Source organism: Podarcis erhardii (assembly GCF_964252035.2).
Source record: "Podarcis erhardii genome assembly, chromosome: 10".
Taxonomy (NCBI): Eukaryota; Metazoa; Chordata; class Lepidosauria; order Squamata; family Lacertidae; genus Podarcis; species Podarcis erhardii.
Window position 1 is genome coordinate 69,254,937 of NC_138500.1, and position 18,839 is coordinate 69,273,775.

General features: G+C 40.8%; 1 protein-coding gene across 1 annotated transcript in view; it reads right to left on the reverse strand.

Annotated features, from left to right (window-relative positions):
- Positions 1-1,167: 1,167 nt before the first annotated feature.
- Positions 1,168-18,839, reverse strand: part of PRKAR2B (protein kinase cAMP-dependent type II regulatory subunit beta) — a 70,120-nt gene continuing 52,448 nt past the window's right edge. The window contains exons 5-11 of the mRNA XM_081878500.1: positions 16,833-16,939; positions 13,082-13,235; positions 12,784-12,885; positions 10,777-10,851; positions 7,650-7,715; positions 7,326-7,464; positions 1,168-6,184 (exon numbers count right to left, since the gene is read on the reverse strand). Of these exons, the coding sequence (XP_081734626.1) occupies positions 6,051-6,184; positions 7,326-7,464; positions 7,650-7,715; positions 10,777-10,851; positions 12,784-12,885; positions 13,082-13,235; positions 16,833-16,939 (777 nt within the window). The 3' untranslated portion in view covers positions 1,168-6,050. The remainder of the gene's footprint in view (positions 6,185-7,325; positions 7,465-7,649; positions 7,716-10,776; positions 10,852-12,783; positions 12,886-13,081; positions 13,236-16,832; positions 16,940-18,839) is intronic.

The following is an 18,839-nucleotide window of genomic DNA, read 5'->3' on the forward strand; positions in this document are numbered from 1 at the left end:
TAAACTGTAAACAGCAGCTTAGGGAAGTTACAAACAAGCCAAAACATATGCCAGCATCATTGATGAGCACTAAAGGAAAGCTATAAAAAGGAGAGAGAGTAAGTTTTGGCTGTGAATCCTGGAAGACCTGTTCCCTGCCTTGCAGGGCTTTTTTCAACCTGGCTTGGGAGCCTGGCTGAGAACTACCATTGGCAGAACAGCAGCAGATACGTTCTATGCTTACGATAATATTTTATTCTCTTACTAATTGTGCTGTTTTAAATGGACATTTTATATTATACTTCCTTTTGTAATGTTTTCTTTTGAAATGTTTAAGATACTTTTTTTTAAACTTTACTAGTTAAATGTGCATTCTGTAGTTGATATACAAATGACATGAGAAGACCTAATCTATTCATTTGTATCATTATTCCTAGGATCTTTGTTTATAAAAGTTATATAAAAATAAAATATATTTTTTATATTTTATTGTTTATAAAATAAAAAGTTACTATACACACATATATAAACAGGGTGCATTAACTGTCAACAGGAACCACCAACACAGATTCAATCTTGTGGGCCTTTCCCATATTACTTGGCTGGGAATGAGGACAATGATCAGATGCAAATGATCCACATGACTGGCCCCTGCTCACTTGGCTCCAATACACAGAGAGCTACTTCAGCAACATGGCATGTTGTCACAAAAATGGTCATCCATGTCCCTGAGGCAACGTGAGAAGGTGCCCTGACTGACATACTAATTTGGGAGTTAAGAAGAACTGTCATTAGGCTCTCTTACCAGCTGGTTGAACTGGAACAGATGTTAGTATTTGGTTTCTACAGCTAACTAGTTGCAAGGTATCTAAAACACAAGAAATATTTCAAACACAGCTGTGGTTGATGTTCCTTATCACCTTATTTCACTGGCATTAGTAAGGCTCATTCCATATGGGCTCTCAGGAAGTTTCAGAATGGAAGACACCAATTCAAACATTCTTACTCAAATCATGCCCAGCAGAGGGAGTGCAAGTGTCTTGTTCATATATAAATTCAACAACAATGTGAACAAACGTCATACGAACCATGCTCTTTGAATCACAAAAGATCCAGGGCTGCTGCTAAGCAGATATATGAAATGTTTGAACTGATCTGATAATGCAATCCACAGACTCATGACAAATATTCTATATTCAAAATTATTTATTAATTTTGTACATTGTAAATCTCCACAATTCGTAGGTACCATAAAAAAGAGGCATCAATAAAAAGACAGAATACTAACATTCAGGAAAGGGGAGTGGCACACAAACGTCTTTAAGGGAAATTAAGAATATTTCCTTGTTGTTGTTTTTAAAACTCTGCTCTATCGAAAAGGTGCAGGGCAGATCGTTATTTTCCATATTCTAAAAGTATTCCAAACACACACACACACGTATCAAAAGCAATAACTCCTAAAACCAATTAAGTTCAAAATACAGCTGTTACTTCCTCTATATGCTCCTGGATGGCTAATTTAACACAGGCCTCTAAACATCATCCCTTATAGGAAGGTGTTGTGATGCTGTTGGAACATATTCTTGTTTTAGGCATTAGCTAGTTTCTCTAGGAAGAAGTGGCACAATTTTACAGCAGTGACATTTGTACACAAGAATATACCTACTGTATTAAACTATTGGTCCCCCTAGTTCAGTATGAGATACAGTAGCAGTGGCTTTCTAAAGCTTCAGGCAGAGATAGCAGAGCAGCTGTTCTACACCAAATCCGTTTTTCAGATTGGGGATGCCAGCAACTGAATCGTCTTCATGCAATGCTTGTGCTCAAGCCATTTTACTTAAAGCTTCATCATTTGGAATATTTAAACCCTTAGCCCTATGCACATTTCAATGAATCTCATAACTTTTCAATGAAGTCAACTCCAACCCACGTGATCTTTAACCCCAGATTTTGAGGTGTAACTGTGCAGTTTTTGGCCTATGCGTGCAGATTCTATACCAACATTACATAAAACAGGAGGCTTCCAGGTGGTCTTGGGAGTGTGCTAGACACAGATGGGGTCATAGGAGCCAACTCCTAGGGGCTGAGATCCCTTCGCCCCCTTCAATAAAATATTTGAGGGGGTGCCCCCCCAAAGGTTGATGGGTATTGCCATTCAAATGGTGTGCATGTGCTGTGTCTTGTGATTGATTATGCAGAGTGGGGCTTAACTGCCCTCCCCAAATATTTTATTCAAGTTGGCACCCCTGGCTGGGGTAATGTACAATCCAAGCACGCTGGGTGTACACACTTCCAGGTATGTGTGCGTGGGAATCTTACTTTTAAAAAGACAAACAAGTGTTCTTTTTTTTACATATAGAAGTCCATTTGAGATACAAAACTATGAACATATCCTGATGTGACGTTCCCTTTCCACATAAATTTAAGATGTCCCTGTTCAAAGGACAATTGTGTGGCTCCCCCCCCCCTTCTCACATTTCCCAAGGTGCATTTATGTATTCATTTATCACAACAACATCTTGTGATAATTTCTTCATGGCTTATCTAGAAATGTAACTCTTTTCCTGGAAGAAGACTCAACTTCTGCACTATACTGGCCATACCAAGAAAAGAGCTGGAAGATAGGAAGCATGCACAATGGCAAACCAAGGCAGGCCTGATTCTGTCTATGCCATAACGAGGTCCATGGGCAACCCCACTGCTGAGAAGGGCTGTCACAAAGCCCCACTGCCTAGGCTACTTTGGGTACCCATATTCCAAACCATAGCATGCAACATCCTTAGCGAGATAAGCTACTCTACATTCCCAGCTGAACTATTCACATTGTTGACCTCAGTACAAATAACCAGCCGCCAGGCAGATGCCCACACATCTAATCTGTGCTTGTGGAGCTCTCCCAAGAGTCGATCATCACTCCCAGCTCTGACAGCGTTGGAAGGTGGGTGGAAAGAGGCACTTCCCTGGGCCCTGCCTAACAAACCATTGATACTCTCAAAGCTGACAGTAGTGATCATCTACTAACACACACAGCACAAAAAGACAGGGACTAGCTGCTGGGACCTCCCCCCCCGCAAACTACCCTCCCCCCGCAAAAAAACCCAGTCTTTTGTACTCATGATAGGATAGTTCTGTACACGTAAACCTGTTTCCTCTTACAGATGGCTGTTCTATTTAATGTGTGATCATGCCTTGCTAAGGGGTAGGACCAAGTAAGATCCTAGTGGCTTAATTTTTAAATCTACACACTACCAAAAGCAACCCAGCTTTCAGTGACTGGAAGTGTGCATTTGTGCATTGCAGCCCTAATATTCATTGCAGGAGGTGGAGGAATTCTACAGAAATCTTAATGGTGCATAGTTTGGTTCGTGAAATGTTGAATCTAGTGTCCAATACGTATAGTGTTTGTGTATGTCTAGGATATTTCAAAGGTACAGAAGTGACACTGGTGTTTCTTTAGGCTTTGAGTGGAACTCACTATCGCATAGGTAATTCATAATGTTCCCCCCCCCCCGAAAAAAACACCCCACTGAACTAATACATAATATTTAAGAATAATCAGTTAGAAACATAAAAGTTGTTGGTCAGGATCCAAAGAACTACAGCAGGTGTGATTTTGTTTTACTTTGAAGAACGAACTTGCCACACTCTACGGCTTTTGAAAGTCCCTTTTTTGGTAATACAGACAACTTCTTTTCAAGAAACACGCTCCCTTCTGCATATGAAACTAGTAGTGTAGTTCTTTGCATCCAGACCACGGAGTTTACTTTGTGATGTTTCTTCCTAGTATACAACACAACCACTTTTTCAAATCAAAGAACAAAGAAGCTTTATCAGGAAGATTACGTAAAAAGTTGACACTTGGTCATTTATATCACAACATATGATATAAATTATGTAACACTGATAATATTATTGTATAATATCTGCCTTGTACATTTCTTTTTTCCTTTGTACCAATCACTAGCTGTTCCATATACTGTTACACGAACGTACATATGCACTGCAAGGTTAATACTCTCTCTCCAGCCCAAAATGGAAGATATCACTGTGTGCCAGCCTTGTATTTAAGCACTAGCCTGGTAGCTATAGGTGAGAATGAATTTTGTGTGGTTGAGTGCATGGAAATCTATGCTAACAAGCGAGTGGACTACTCTGTGCCCAGCAAGATGGCACAAGGCAGAAATGCAATGGGCTGCTGGAGGAGGGACAGAGCTCATCGCTCCTCTTTTGTTAGCCTCTAGGAGGCTAGTTAAACACTTTGTAAGCTTATTTACAAGGCTGGCTAAAACAGTATTCTATGTTGAAGGCAGAGTGATAGCCTTTTTTCCAAGTAAGACAACACTTTTTAAAAACTGGTACTCTTTTTCTGCATGATTATTTTGAATCAAACTGGTTAGATTTGACTGTAGCAGGCAAAAATTAGACCTAGCTACAGTGTTAGACCTTTGCCCTTGCAGACCATTCCATACATTCTTTGTGGCCCTGTTCCATGAGTTCCTTGAACCACTCCATTCACTGAAAACCAGCACATCCCTGCTCCAGAGGCAGGTGGAGGACAGCATGACCAGATTAGATCTGGCTTTAGCTGCAGTGGCCTAAGGCACCATTTACATTATTTCAGCTAAAACCAGTTTATAGGGTAGGAACTGTCCCAAGTTCACTGAATCTGAAACAAGGGGGAATCTTTTCACAAAAGTAAACATATTGTGTGTTGTTGTTTTTTTAAAAGGGAATAAAACCATGTGGAATAAGGACACCACAAAATCCAGGTAATTCAGTTTAACTGAGGATCGTTCTTGTGACACTGCAATCCTAATCCCAGATTATACCAGGATTAAAACTGCTTTGAAGACTATGTTTTATGCAAATTATATACAAGATTATGACCATTGCCTATGCAAAGTTACTTTTCCTTAAATCAAAATTAACTTTTTTCAGTGAAGATCCAGCTCAAGTCTAAATAATCAATACCACATATATAAATCAAGTGCAACTAAAAATAGATGCATTACATAAATCTTCCACATCTTGTAAGGTATTACAGTATCTTTCATACATACCTAAATGAAATCTGACATCTTATTATAAAATCAAGTGGACTTTAAAAACAAAAATACAAAGCTAATCTCAGACCTAGCTCATAAAACAGATCATGAATACAAAGCCATGGTTTGCTGTTTGGAAGGCTTCTGGTAACTACTTTTATAAATACCACCTTAAATAAAGCCCGTTCAAAGAGCCAAAAAGCCAAATATATAGCCTTCTATACTAGATACTTGTGAACACTGGTGCACTAACGTTTTCAATATACCACATTTATCTGACATATGGACGAAACCCTGACTTTAGTTTATGTCAGTGGCAAATACCCCACCAACACCTATTTATTCTTTTTACCTCCAGATATTTAACAAAAACCATTAACTATTTAACAAGTAGGAATGCATTTATTCCAAAGATATGCTGCAGTTCAAAGGGTTTTGTATTATTTAGGTGAAGCGGAGCTCTCTTAACAGCCATCACTGCTATTTACCAACAAACATGTTTCTCCAAAAGTAGAAAGCAAAGACCCGTTCTTTGGGTGGGTGGGGGGGAATAAAATAAAGAGACATGCTAGTATGCACAAAGAGTTTGGATTGCAATCACGGACTTATTTAAAAGAAATGTTAGTAACTTTATTATAGAAGACATGGTCTTTTTTTTTTAGAGGTGTCAAATGGTTATAACCCAAAAACTGCACATAAGATTGCAAATTCCCATTGAAAAATGAAAGACTTATGGGGTTGATCTTTTAGGAGTGTTACCTAGAAGCTGAGTTACTGGTGGGCTCAATCCTTTAAGGTTAGGCCAACAGAATGATTTCTCAGCTGTGTTTACTTATACACTTGAACGACAGTGTAAAAACACGCAAATAAAAGTTGGGAAAATAAAATAAAATGCCAACAAACCCAATCCCCTGTAAAATCACAAAAAAATGCTTAGCATCTACAGAAAGATAGACACATTTATCAGTGGACTAACCACTACTGTGCTATTTCTCATGAACAGATCGTGTGGCTTCGTTCTGCACTTCATGCACTGGGATCGGAAATGTCCATGTTTGTTCCAAATAGAGCAACTAGCTGTTCTTCATAGTTCGCAATGTTCCTTTTCATTATTTCCATACAAGGTCCCAAAAGCCTTTCAAATGCCTGTACATCCATAACTAAAAATTTGGGGGGAAAGAAAGAGAATGAAGAAGTCCCAACAGTCACTTTGCCAAATCTAGACGATAATAGGAAGATTATTTAAAATGCACACATTTAAAATCAGTACAACTGGAAAGAGCACGGCGAGATTAAAATAGCCATGTCCTTGCATGCACCAACTGTGCTTTTCCCACTGCAATCTCTGTGGTCCTCAAAAAAGCCTTCAACCAAAAGCCAGGAGACCTCCTACAGCAGCATCTGAAGTAGTGCATTAGGTATTGCAACTGAGAAATCCCTGTCCATCTTCAAAAGTATTTCTATTTTGTTTGTCAGTCACTTTTGAGTCACTTTTTTCATGAGTATAGCTACATCATCATCATTTTTAAAATCTGTTTTAGGTGCAGATATTTGGATCCAACTTTGTATTCCAAAACTTTCAGGATGAAGAGTAACAGAGATACAGGTGATGGTTTTTACACTGCTTTCTCTAACACAAAGGTGGGCAACCTCAGTTTATCTGGCTTTGCCCAACACCAGCATCATGCGATTCTGACAAATCACCTCCCCAAAGGAATGCGGTCCTCAACAACAAAAACCAAAGTTGTCTACTCCTGCTCTAATGTGTCAGTCTGTCTAATCTTGTTAAGAAGAAGAAGAAGAGGAAGAAGAGGAAGAAGAGGAAGAAGAAGAAGAAGAAGAAGAAGAAGAAGAAGAAGAAGAAATATGTATTCAATTACTCAAATCATTTTAGCTCTGAATCCACTGTTAGAGAAATATGTCACCCCTTGAAGCTTGCAGTGAGTCCAAATATTAATTTGTCAAGGAAGTAAAATATTCTTAAGGTTTCTGAGGACCACAGAGTACAGTTTCCATACATGAATACAACTTTCGAACAACATGTCGAAAGGTGTTAAAATACTTCTGTGTTCATAATATTGTAAATAAAGGGATTCTTCTAATATCACCAGGTATCATAGCAATAGGCACTGGTTAAGTTCTAATAGGTTGATTGAACTTAATGCAGCTAATGAAATTTGGCTTTATGGTATAAGAAAATACGTATTACAGAGTATGCATGCTCGCCAACAGAAACTGCAGTATTCTCTTTACTACATAAAATAATAAAGCAAATACAAAAATAAAATAACTTTGCATTACCTAAACACTTGACTGTACCGAGTGCGAATGCTGAGGCAGCTCGAGGTTTGTTAGTTACAAGAGCAAGTTCCCCAAAATACTGTCCTCTAGTGTACCGGGCAATCTCCACTGCTTCATTTTCATCTACCTCCTGCTTACCCTAAAAGGTATAGAAGCAAAAGAAAACAGTCAGACATTCATTAAACAATGGGTTACAGCCCATATAATATTCAATAAATTGTGATAAATGAAATATGCCATTAAAGTTGCACAAATGTTCTTTTTACCATGTAAAGCAGCAGAAAACTTTTCAAGTTTTTTCAGATACATTAATACAATATGTACCTTTCTTTTCATTGTGATTTTCACTTCTCCAGATTCAACAATAAAGAAACAGTCCGCCATGTCTCCCTGTTTGTTTTAAAAAAGAAACACCATAAGAAAAACATGAATGCAGTTATTTAGTAGTTCTATTGCTTTAAAAAAAGAAAAAGCATACGAACAATGTAAAACCAAAAACATTTATCAGTGTGACAGTGTGAAATTATCCTTTCCTTTTCTCATAAACAACTGAGCAGCTTCCACATCCTTATAATCAAAACAAGCCTAATTAATGCTGGGTCTGTTCCCATGCATTTTGAATGCATAATGTGTAATTCAGCTGTTATTTCCTTCAGTCAATCCTCAAATATCAATTTGGGGTAAAGTAGGAAGCAGAGGCAGAACAGCCAGGGCCTGGAAGGGTGGGGCAGCGGATACAGCAGCTTGCCAGAGTTTCATCTGCCTGCAACTAATCCGGAAGAGTCCTCTTCACAGTGTTCTCTCTGAGAATTGGTGGAAATAAACCATGCACAAACAATGAGATTCTCTCAGGTGAAACAAAAAATTAAACAGGCACCAAATGGGGGGGAAAAGCAGCGCCTTCTCTACATGTTCCTTCGCTAACTATTCTCAAGGACTACGCCAAGAAAAATGGTAAGTTTACTTTGTCCATCCTGCTCAGAACAACAGAGAGACTACTTTTCCAAGGGCAACAGTGACCATGACACAGAGAAGCTGTTGCAGCTAGCCTGGCTATGAAATTATGTTCACCGTCTGATGTCCTGGTTTGTTAACTAAGCACAGTTAGAACAAACCACAGTTCCTTAAGTCCATGGTTCATACTTCAAAAGGGGCGCGGGTGGTGCTGTGGTCTAAAACCACTGAGCCTCCTGGGCTTGCCGATCAGAAGGTCGGCTGTTTGAATCCCCGCAATGGAGGGAAGGTGAGATTTTGATTAGCTCCGGCCCATCAGGAGCTGATACAGGCTCGTCTTATCTTGAGCCCAAGCAGAGTGTAGTCTAGCAACGAAAGCACAAGCAGGTAATGTGCTACATGCTGAAGTTTATTTACACTCTATGCTGAGAGCATACAAACATCCATCCTGCCTCTGAGAGCAGAGAAGCAACTCCTCTTGACACAAAGAAACCGAGAGAACAGTGAAAAACAGGAAACCAGTGTACGTCACACCCAGTCTCCCATTCCCGTGAGAACCCAACAGAAACTCTGACTGTGGAATGTAAACAATGTCTTGTGACAAGCAGTTTTGCTGCTCAGTGAGGGAAATAGAAACCAACAGTGAGCTCCCATTGCTCTGTCCCAGCTCCTGCCAACCTAGCATTTTGAAAGCACACCAGTGCAAGTAGATAAATAGGTACTGCTGTGGCAGGAAGGTAAACAGTATTTCCGTGCGCTCTGGTTTCTGTCACGGTGTTCCATTGTGCCAGAAGTGGTTTAGTCATGCTGGCCACATGACCCGGAAAGCTGTCTGTGGACAAATACTGGCTCCCTCGGCCTGAAAGCGAGATGAGCGCCGCACCCCATAGATGCCTTTGACTGGTCTTACCGTATTTTTCGCCCTATAGGACGCACCTTTTCCCCTCCAAAAATGAAGGGGAAATGTGTGTGCGTCCTATGGGGCGAATGCAGGCTTTCGCTGAAGCCTGGAGAGCGAGAGGGGTCGGTGCGCACCGACCCCTCTCGCTCTCCAGGCTTTGCGCAGCTCTCCGCAAGGCTTCCCCCGCCCCAGCCTGGGGGGGGGGTTTCTCTCCTTTATTTCCCCCCCAAAAAAACTAGGTGTGCCTTATGGGACGGTGCGTCTTATAGGGCGAAAAATACGGTAACCGTCCAGGGGTCCTTTACCTTTACCTTACCTACTTCAAAAGAAAGCTAATTAGAGTATGCCTCTGAATAATACTTGCTGGGTATCATAAGTGATTACAGTGGTACCTCGGGTTACAAACACCTCAGGTTACAAATACTTCGGGTTACAAACTCCACTAACTCGGAAGTAGTACAGGTTAAGAACTTTGCCCAAGGATGAGAACAGAAATTGCCCGAAAGTGGCGGCACAGCAGCAGCGGGAGGCCCTATTAGCTAAAGTGGTACCTCAGGTTAAGAATGGGTTTAGGTTAAGAACGGACCTCCAGAACTAGTTTGTAACCAGAGGTACCACTGTACTTTTGTGCTCACTCCCTGCTTGGGGCTTCCCATAGGCAATCTGGCAGGTCGCAGTGGAAGAAGATAGAATGCTGAACCAATAGCGCTCTTCTTATTTTCTTAGGTTTAGGCAGGATCATTCCCTGTAATGCTAAATCCTAGCTTAGCATTGTATCTGAACTTGCCCAGTACGGTATAGAGATATAATAAAGCAAAATGTTTTCCAAAAAAAATAAATCACTCTGCTGAACAGCTTTTTGTGGCATAATTCACCCAAAGAGAAGAAGAGCCTGCTAAAAGCCTGTGCATGAAGTCAAATGAAACAGGAAGTGGATGGGGCAGTGGTCACCAACCTTTGGGGGCCCATTTGGAATTTTTAGGAGTGTGTCATGGGCATCACCCCCTCTGGTTGCTTCTCTCTCCCTTCCGTGGGTCACCCTCCCCAAACAAAAAGAGAAATGCACATATGCATGGATGCATGAACATTCTTTGCTTTTCCACAGGGTCAGGGATGGGAAGGGGCCTTTTCAAGTAGCCCAGTAGGCTAGAAAGTCCATGGAGAATCTAAGTAGGAGGTCTATGTAAGCTGATGCTGAAGTAATTACACTGCTGCTTTGTACAGGCAATTTCACCTGGAGGAAAAGAATTTAAAAGGCTATCATGTATGTTTCAAAAATAAAACAAAAGCAGCTAAACCATAGGTGGTTTATCACATGGCTTCATACAATAAGATAAAGAGACACCTTTGACTGCATAATTTATGTACGTCTGCACTTGTTTAATTATTGGTATTCAAATTATCTTTTGAATTCGTTTCCCAGAACTCCGGTGTTCATTGTAATTGCCTTTTAGATTACGCCGCTATTTCTTGTATGTCACATAATTCAGTACTTCAACGTTTGAGGCTGTCCAATATGCTTTTATGTATGATCTGCTTGCAGATAAAGTCATTATACTTACTGAATAACTAGCCAAACAGAACACAAAGGCATACCTGAGCAATGATTTGTTCTCCGTCTTTGTATATTTTAGTGCCGATCACATCCACCACTTTCAACCGTTCCGAAAGCTTTAAGCAAAAAAAGGAAGATGAATTTTGCTAACATATACATGCATAACCTCCAACACGGCACAGGTAAATATGGAGATATGTGTGCTTCTCTTTTCCACTGCCTGAGGATACCTCATGAGGATCTCATGTCAGTGATGGACGTTATGTTTCGATAGCAGATTAGTTTCTGCACACAGTCCACACACCTGACTCTGCCCTCCAACCAGACAAGGAAAAGATGATATTCTTGTAAAGAAGCTGGTAAAATGCGGTCTTGACTATGCTACCACTCAGTGGATTTGTAACTGGCTGTCTGACCGAACCCAAAGGGTGCTCATCAATGGTTCCTCTTCATCCTGGAGAAGAGTGACTAGTGGGGTGCCACAGGGTTCTGTCTTGGGCCCGGTCTTATTCAACATCTTTATCAATGACTTGGATGATGGACTCAAGGGCATCCTGATCAAATTTGCAGATGACACCAAACTGGGAGGCGTGGCTAACACCCCAGAGGACAGGATCACACTTCAAAACGACCTGGACAGATTAGAGAACTGGGCCAAAACAAACAAGATGAATTTTAATAGGGAGAAATGTAAAGTATTGCACTTGGGCAAAAAAAATGAGAGGCACAAATACAAGATGGGCGACACCTGGCTTGAGAGCAGTACATGTGAAAAGGATCTAGGAGTCTTGGTTGACCACAAACTTGACATGAGCCAACAGTGTGACGCGGCAGCTAAAAAAGCCAATGCAATTCTGGGCTGCATCAATAGGAGTATAGCATCTAGATCAAGGGAAGTAATAGTGCCACTGTATTCTGCTCTGGTCAGACCTCACCTGGAGTACTGTGTCCAGTTCTGGGCACCACAGTTCAAGAAGGACACTGACAAACTGGAACGTGTCCAGAGGAGGGCAACGAAAATGGTCAAAGGCCTGGAAACGATGCCTTATGAGGAACGGCTAAGGGAGCTGGGCATGTTTAGCCTGGAGAAGAGGAGGCTAAGGGGTGATATGATAGCCATGTTCAAATATATAAAAGGATGTCACATAGAGGAGGGAGAAAGGTTGTTTTCTACTGCTCCAGAGAAGCGGACACGGAGCAATGGTTCCAAACTACAAGAAAGAAGATTCCACCTAAACATTAGGAAGAACTTCCTGACAGTAAGAGCTGTTCGACAGTGGAATTTGCTGCCAAGGAGTGTGGTGGAGTCTCCTTCTTTGGAGGTCTTTAAGCAGAGGCTTGACTACCATATGTCAGGAGTGCTCTGATGGTGTTTCCTGCTTGGCAGGGGGTTGGACTCGATGGCCCTTGTGGTCTCTTCCAACTCTATGATTCTATGATTCTAAGATGTTATCAAAGTTCAATGACATATTCCAGCCAGGCAAGAACATTTGTGGCCTGGGAAGAGTTCAGAGGGCCAGATCAAACGGCCTGGAGAACGAACATTTGGCACCCAGGCTTGAAGTTTGCTACCCATGGCTTATAGACTCGGAGAATTAGGGCAATGGACTGAAACCTGAAGAAAAGCAACTGTGACTAACATGTGTGTGTGTGTGTGTGTGTGTGTGTATCCAACTAAAACATTAAAAGAGTCACACCAAATGAAAAAAATAGGGATGGAGACTTGCAATGGACAAGATACCTGGAAACAGAATCCGTACATGATAAGTAATGATCATTGGAGTACAAAACATACCACATAGTAAAACAGTTTTTCTTTATAGCAAATCTATTAAAGGCATGCAAAGCGTTTGTTTAAAAAAATTAATTCCCCATTATTATTCCAGATGTTGAATTAATTACACCAAAATGTATTTGCAAAAGAAACCCAACACCCCACCTTTTCTGAAATGAAAGGGAAAGAAAATAACTGTGTTAGGGGAAAAAAAGGGGAAAAAAGAAAATAACTGTGTTAGAGTAAATGAAACAGTACTAATAACATAACTTACTTCTAATGACTTAAGGAAGGGCAACGACTCAATAAAATTTTCATACATTCTTCTCTTTTTGGCATTGTTTTTTACAATAATTCTTCGAAATGTGACTCTGTCCTTTAAAAAAAGAAAAGAAAACTGTATTAAAGTTAAAAGTTAAAAAGGCAGGTTAAAAACAATAATTTGTACAATTATTTAAACACAGCAACTAAGCAAACATTTGTGTATACTTAAGTCGATTTTGGAACACAAACACACACACACATATTTTAAAAACCCACTGATAGGACAAGTCCGAAGGAATTAAACTTACCAAACCCCACACAGCACCAGGAGAGGTAGCAATGATTGTAGCCGCTCTGGGTGTATTGTACATTAAAGCCAGCTCACCAAAGCTCCCACGGTTGTCATACGTGCCAACACACCTTCCAACACCTTCACATTTCACATAGATATCGTACGTCCCTCTATAAGATATACATAAAGTGAACACAGATTGCGTGTGCAATGCTGGAAAGATTAAAAGTAAAAGAAATGCTGATATTGCTTACATCAAAAATGCATCAGAATTAAGGGGTGGAGTAGGGCCCCAAAATTTAACATTTACCTCTGCAGCATTCATTTTTCCCCCCACTGTACAATGCGGAACCACAGCAGAGATGATGAAACCCACGAGATCCACAGTGTTACCAGTAGAGCAAGGATTTCAATCCAGTCTCCTAGCTCTACCTCTCTGTTATTTACTAAAGCACACAGGCTTAAACTGCTTCTTAATCTGAACCAAGCTCACACCAACAAAAAGTAAACTTCTATATATAGAAAGAGATTTTAAGATTTATCTGGGGGGGCAAAAGGCCATGGATAAAACATAAAATACTTACAGATGTAAAAGACAGAGGCGGGTTTGCCCTCCCAGACCATAAATTATATTACGAATCTGCTTGTTTGGTATGGATCAGGGACTGGATGAGTTTGGACAAGCAAGAGGCACTAGAACTAGAAGGTCATGACAACAGATTTGGTTGGCATGCATATTTATGGTACGGGAAAGGGAAGATTCATCGAAGCTTTTACAACCATATAATCAGGAAATCATTAATGAGGTATGGGAGAGATATAAAGACTTATTGGAACAAAAGACTCCGTGGTGGCTTTCACCACATGAAGCATTACTGCTCAAACCACTTGGAAAGAAAGAAAAATGGCTCACATATGCTGATTTATTAAAGTAACATGATGGAAAATGGAAATTAAGAGATTATGATGAGATCAAAGATGACTTTCAGAGTTGGTTGCATTATCGACAACTACATGAAACATATAAAGAAGACTGTAAGAAAGGATTTAGTTATACTAGATCTAGGTTTCAAACGGAAGTGATTGAAGGGAAAGTGAAACTACTGAAGGCCGCATATAGCATACTATTAGAATGGGAGACGAAAGATGAAGAGGTAAAATCAGTTATGATTAAATGGGCACAAGATGTAGGTCACAACATCATGATGGAGGATTGGGTTAAATTATGGAAAACTGACTTAAAATTTACAGACTGTTCCTATTGAAGGAGAATTACATGAAGATGATGTACAGATGGTACACAACACCAGTGCAGTTAGGGAAAATGTACAAAACTAGTTCAAACATATGTTGGAAGTGTAAGGAAAAGGAGGGAACATTTTATCATATGTGGTGGGATTGTAAGGTAATTAAAAAATTTTGGGAAATGATATACAATGAACTGAAGAAAATGTTCCATCTAACATTTGTTAAAAAACCCGAGGCATTTTTGTTGGGGATCGTAGGGAAAGACCTGCCAAAAAAGTTGAAAAACATCTTCATGTATGCGACAACGGCCGCGAGAGTTCTGATAGCACAAGGATGGAAGACTGAAGAAATCCCAACTAAAGAATTATGGCAAGAAAAATTGGTGGATTATGCAGAACTGGCAAAATTGACTCATAAGCTACGGGACAAGGATAACTGTGACTTTAAGGATGAATGGGAACCTTTCATAAAGTATTTGAAGACGCAACAAAGCGAACTGGACTCCTTGGCAGGTTTTGAATAAACATCCACATTTTTATTTTTTTTACTGATAATAATTAGCTAAACAGTTGGAGGATCTATACAACTCTGTAACATGCAGAAAATAGCATTACTGGAGAAACCAAATACTGGAACTGAGGGAAGTCGGGGGGTGGGGTGGGGGGATGGGTTTTGTGGGGGGAGGGGGGAGGAAAATGGGGAGGGAATAAGGTTATGTTTTTGGAAAATATGTTTTGTTATAACTTTGAATAAAAAAAATTTTTTAAACAAAGTAAACTTCTAATGGGCATATAAAGCATAAATTCAACCCTACCATCCAGATACTTTTCTTATTTTTTTAGGTGGAGCATAGTCTCATTTGGCAATGTTAAACTACCTGGCCTTGCTATCGGATCTACATTCAATAGGAACCCCAAGCCCATCCCAGGTCCATTACAAGAGCTTTGTATGATACATGTATAGATACAATCCATGGACATCATCACAATTGGCATGGTTAATTTATTGGATTGTGCACACTACATTGCTCACAGAGAATACTTTTTATTCATCTGATTTCTGCCATGCATGGCCATTTATAATACGAACAGCCAAGGCAAATCAGATGTCCTCTGTCAGTGACACAGGTTGGCTGTGGTTGGGAAGTGTATTGTGAGAGGAGCACGAGTGGGTTTGATTTGCACAAAGGAGTGTGTGTTGTGTGCAGTGCTGGATTAAACCCTATGGAGGCTGTCAAAATCTCGGGGGGGGGGGGTCCTTGTGCACTCTCTCTAGTGGGATAACATTGAATTAAGAAAGCTTGATTGCAAATTTCTTTTGAGATCAAATCAGTATTATTTTGATCCGTTGTCACGAGACCCCTAAAAGGCATGGGGTCTGTAGGCCGGTGCCTTCTCTGCTTATTTGGTAACTCAGCACTGGTTGGGGGGGGGGTTGTTTGCTGTATATTGGGTGCCTTGGAAGTATATTGGGTGCCAGTGAAGAAGATGCTGCAACTACTGCTCTGGCAGGGGCAAAGGGAAATATGGCCAAGGGAGCAACCCACCATAGGCAGTGCAGGTATGGATAAAGGTAAAGGTAAAGGGACCCCTGACCATTAGGTCCAGTCATGACCAACTCTGGGGTTGCGGCGCTCATCTCGCTTTATTGGCCACGGGAGCTGGCGTACATGGTCATGTGGCCAGCAGGACTAAGCCGCTTCTGGCGAACCAGAGCAGTGCACAGAAACGCTGTTTACCTTCCCGCTGGAGTGGTACCTATTTATCTACTTGTACTTTGACGTGCTTTTGAACTGCTAGGTTGGCAGGAGCAGGGACCGAGCAACGGGAGCTCACCCTGTCGCGCGGATTCAAACTGCCGACCTTCTGATTGGCAAGTCCTAGGCTCTGTGGTTTAACCCACAGCGCCACCTGTGTCCCTGTGGCAGGTATGGATACTTGCATAATATTCCCCTTATTAGATAATTAGGGGCATCACATTGACACCATAAAACACTTCTGCTAGTATGCTCCCAGGTGCCTTTTCCAGGTTTTGCTTTTAGCATTGAGACCGAAGAGACCACTTAACCCCATAGATTCCTGCCCAAGGCACCGCTGACAGTACTATACGCCCCAGAGTTGTGTTTAGTTTTCAACAGAAAGCAGGCTTGTAGTGTTGCAGATCCAGCACTCAATTACCAGCTGAAATTAGACGGGCCGCCTGGAATCATGATGCCCAGGTGAGTGTTGAGCACATTTTTAAGAAGGGCTTCCCCAGTCATTTACGGAATATTAATTGTACATCTGTAGAAATGCCTTTATTGGTTTTAAGAGTTTGTAAGGAAGGTTTTGTTGCTTTTAGAAACATTTATTTCATTTTTATATTGTAGACCACTTAGATGGCTTAGTGCCGTGAAGCAGTTTATAAATTGGGAAAATGAAAAGTGTAAATAAAATATTGCAGACTTTCTCCAAATAATGTTGGGACTCTTATGCCCTCCACACAACCACACTGTACATAAAATAAAATAAAAAACTTACCGATCAATTACATAGAAGTTGTCGCCATCATCACCTTGATCAATGACATGCTCCCCTCCTTCAGTCAACTTTTCAAACATGGCATCTAATACCTGAGACATCTGCTCCTGTTAATCAAGAATATTCATTCATTTATTGCATTTATTGCTCACTTTTCTTTTCAGCTCAGAGCAGTTCCACAATCCCCATGGGGATTAAAGGCTACTCTCAGATGCAATGACTTAAGACTTAAAAAAAGAAGGGCGGAAACATGACTCATTTTTGTGACCAGTTGTGACATGAATTTGCTTCCCTAAGCCCAGGTTGTGTTTTTATTTTATTACGCTGGCACTTAGGTCTGCTTTAGACATGATGCAGATGAGGAGACAGACCGCCTACCCTCTCTGAAGGAAATTTCTCCTCCTTTCCTCTCCCAGCGTCAGCTGTGATACAGCATTCTCTCTCTAAGCAGATTCTGAAGCTGGCTTACCAAGGGTAAAATTAAAGCTGATCAGAACAGTGCAGACATAATAATAATGCAGATGAAGAGAGGCAAAAAGGAAACAGGGTGTGAGCACTCAGCCTGTTCCTGATCTTTTAACTATGATTAAGAAATTGGCAGCACAGTATATTATGTTTGCTTCAGGCTTCAGTCTTGGGCTCATGTGCACACGAACAATTATTTTCCTTGACTTTCTAGATGTAAGATTGCGGTCCTGTCCACCTGAAAACGAAAAGCAAACCGACCCCCAGGCCATTTATAGTATAGATAGGGCCTCTCCAACATAACGCATTCAGAGTGTGCTTCTTCAATGACCGTATGTGACAAATTATAACTGAAAATGTAACTTCTAAAAAAACCCTTAAAAATCTACCATGGCCAATTTCACCAGTTAGTTTAAATGTTTGCTTTCTCTTTATAGCTTGGTTTGTATTGAACTCAGATAACGCAGCAGCATAAAATCAGAATTTAACCAAAATGCAACACACAGAAAGGGTATCAGCTAAATTTTGGTCTGTAACCTGTAACCCTTTCCTAGGCTGTGGTCAGCATCTTCATCATCTTCCTCTTCCACACTCCCCAACAATACTCAGTTCAGGAACACAGTTGTAAAGTGATGTGCTTTTTTTTTTTTTTAAAGTGGCATCAATTACAACAAAGGAAAACTTCATGCAGACCACTGGTAGTTTCTGGTAGCCTCTCAAGGGGACTGAAAGGGCATTGTTGTTTTTTTTGCAAGACACATCCTAGGACTCCCACCCACACACCCACACACCCACCCAAAAAACCATGCCAATGAAAATAAAGAGGAAAATGCTGGAGAAAACTTGTTCACGTGAAAATTTTCAGCACATTTCAAAGAGGGAGCCCATTTTTAAATTTTAACCAAAAGGAAATTGCCTTTTTATGCAGTGCAATCAGCTTCAATAGAGTCAAAGACCCATTTGGCTATCCATTTTAAGAAAAAGTGGTCTGCAAAACACAAGCAGTTAAGAATAATCAGTTTGTCAATGGAAAAAAAAGAGAGAGAGGCTTAAAAACCACTGCAAACCAGCAATGTGAAAGGGTTTAAGGTGTGCTGAGCCAAGTCTAGGGTCCAAAGCCATAATATAGAAGCTGTGGGAAGATTGAGACACACAGCCAGAGTTTCATCCCCACTGCCAAAAAAGGCGGCAACTTTCAGGCAGGGAAAATTGTTACACCACAGACAGGCAGCAAAGCCCTGGGCTGCATGTGTGTCCTATCATGTCACATGTACAAGATAACAAGATGCCGGCACAATACACTTCTGGCAACATCCACTATGAGGGCTTTGTGCACACAAAAAGTATCCCCAAAGATGGATAATCATGATTTACTTAGACCATTTCTTTACTGCTCCATATGTTCTAACCACTATACAGTCAAACCTCGGTTGTCGAACATAATCCGTTCCGGAAGACTGTTCGGCTTCCGAAATGTTCGATGGCCGAGGCGTGGCTTCCGATTGGTTGCAAGAGCTTCCTGCACTCAAGCAGAAGCCACGT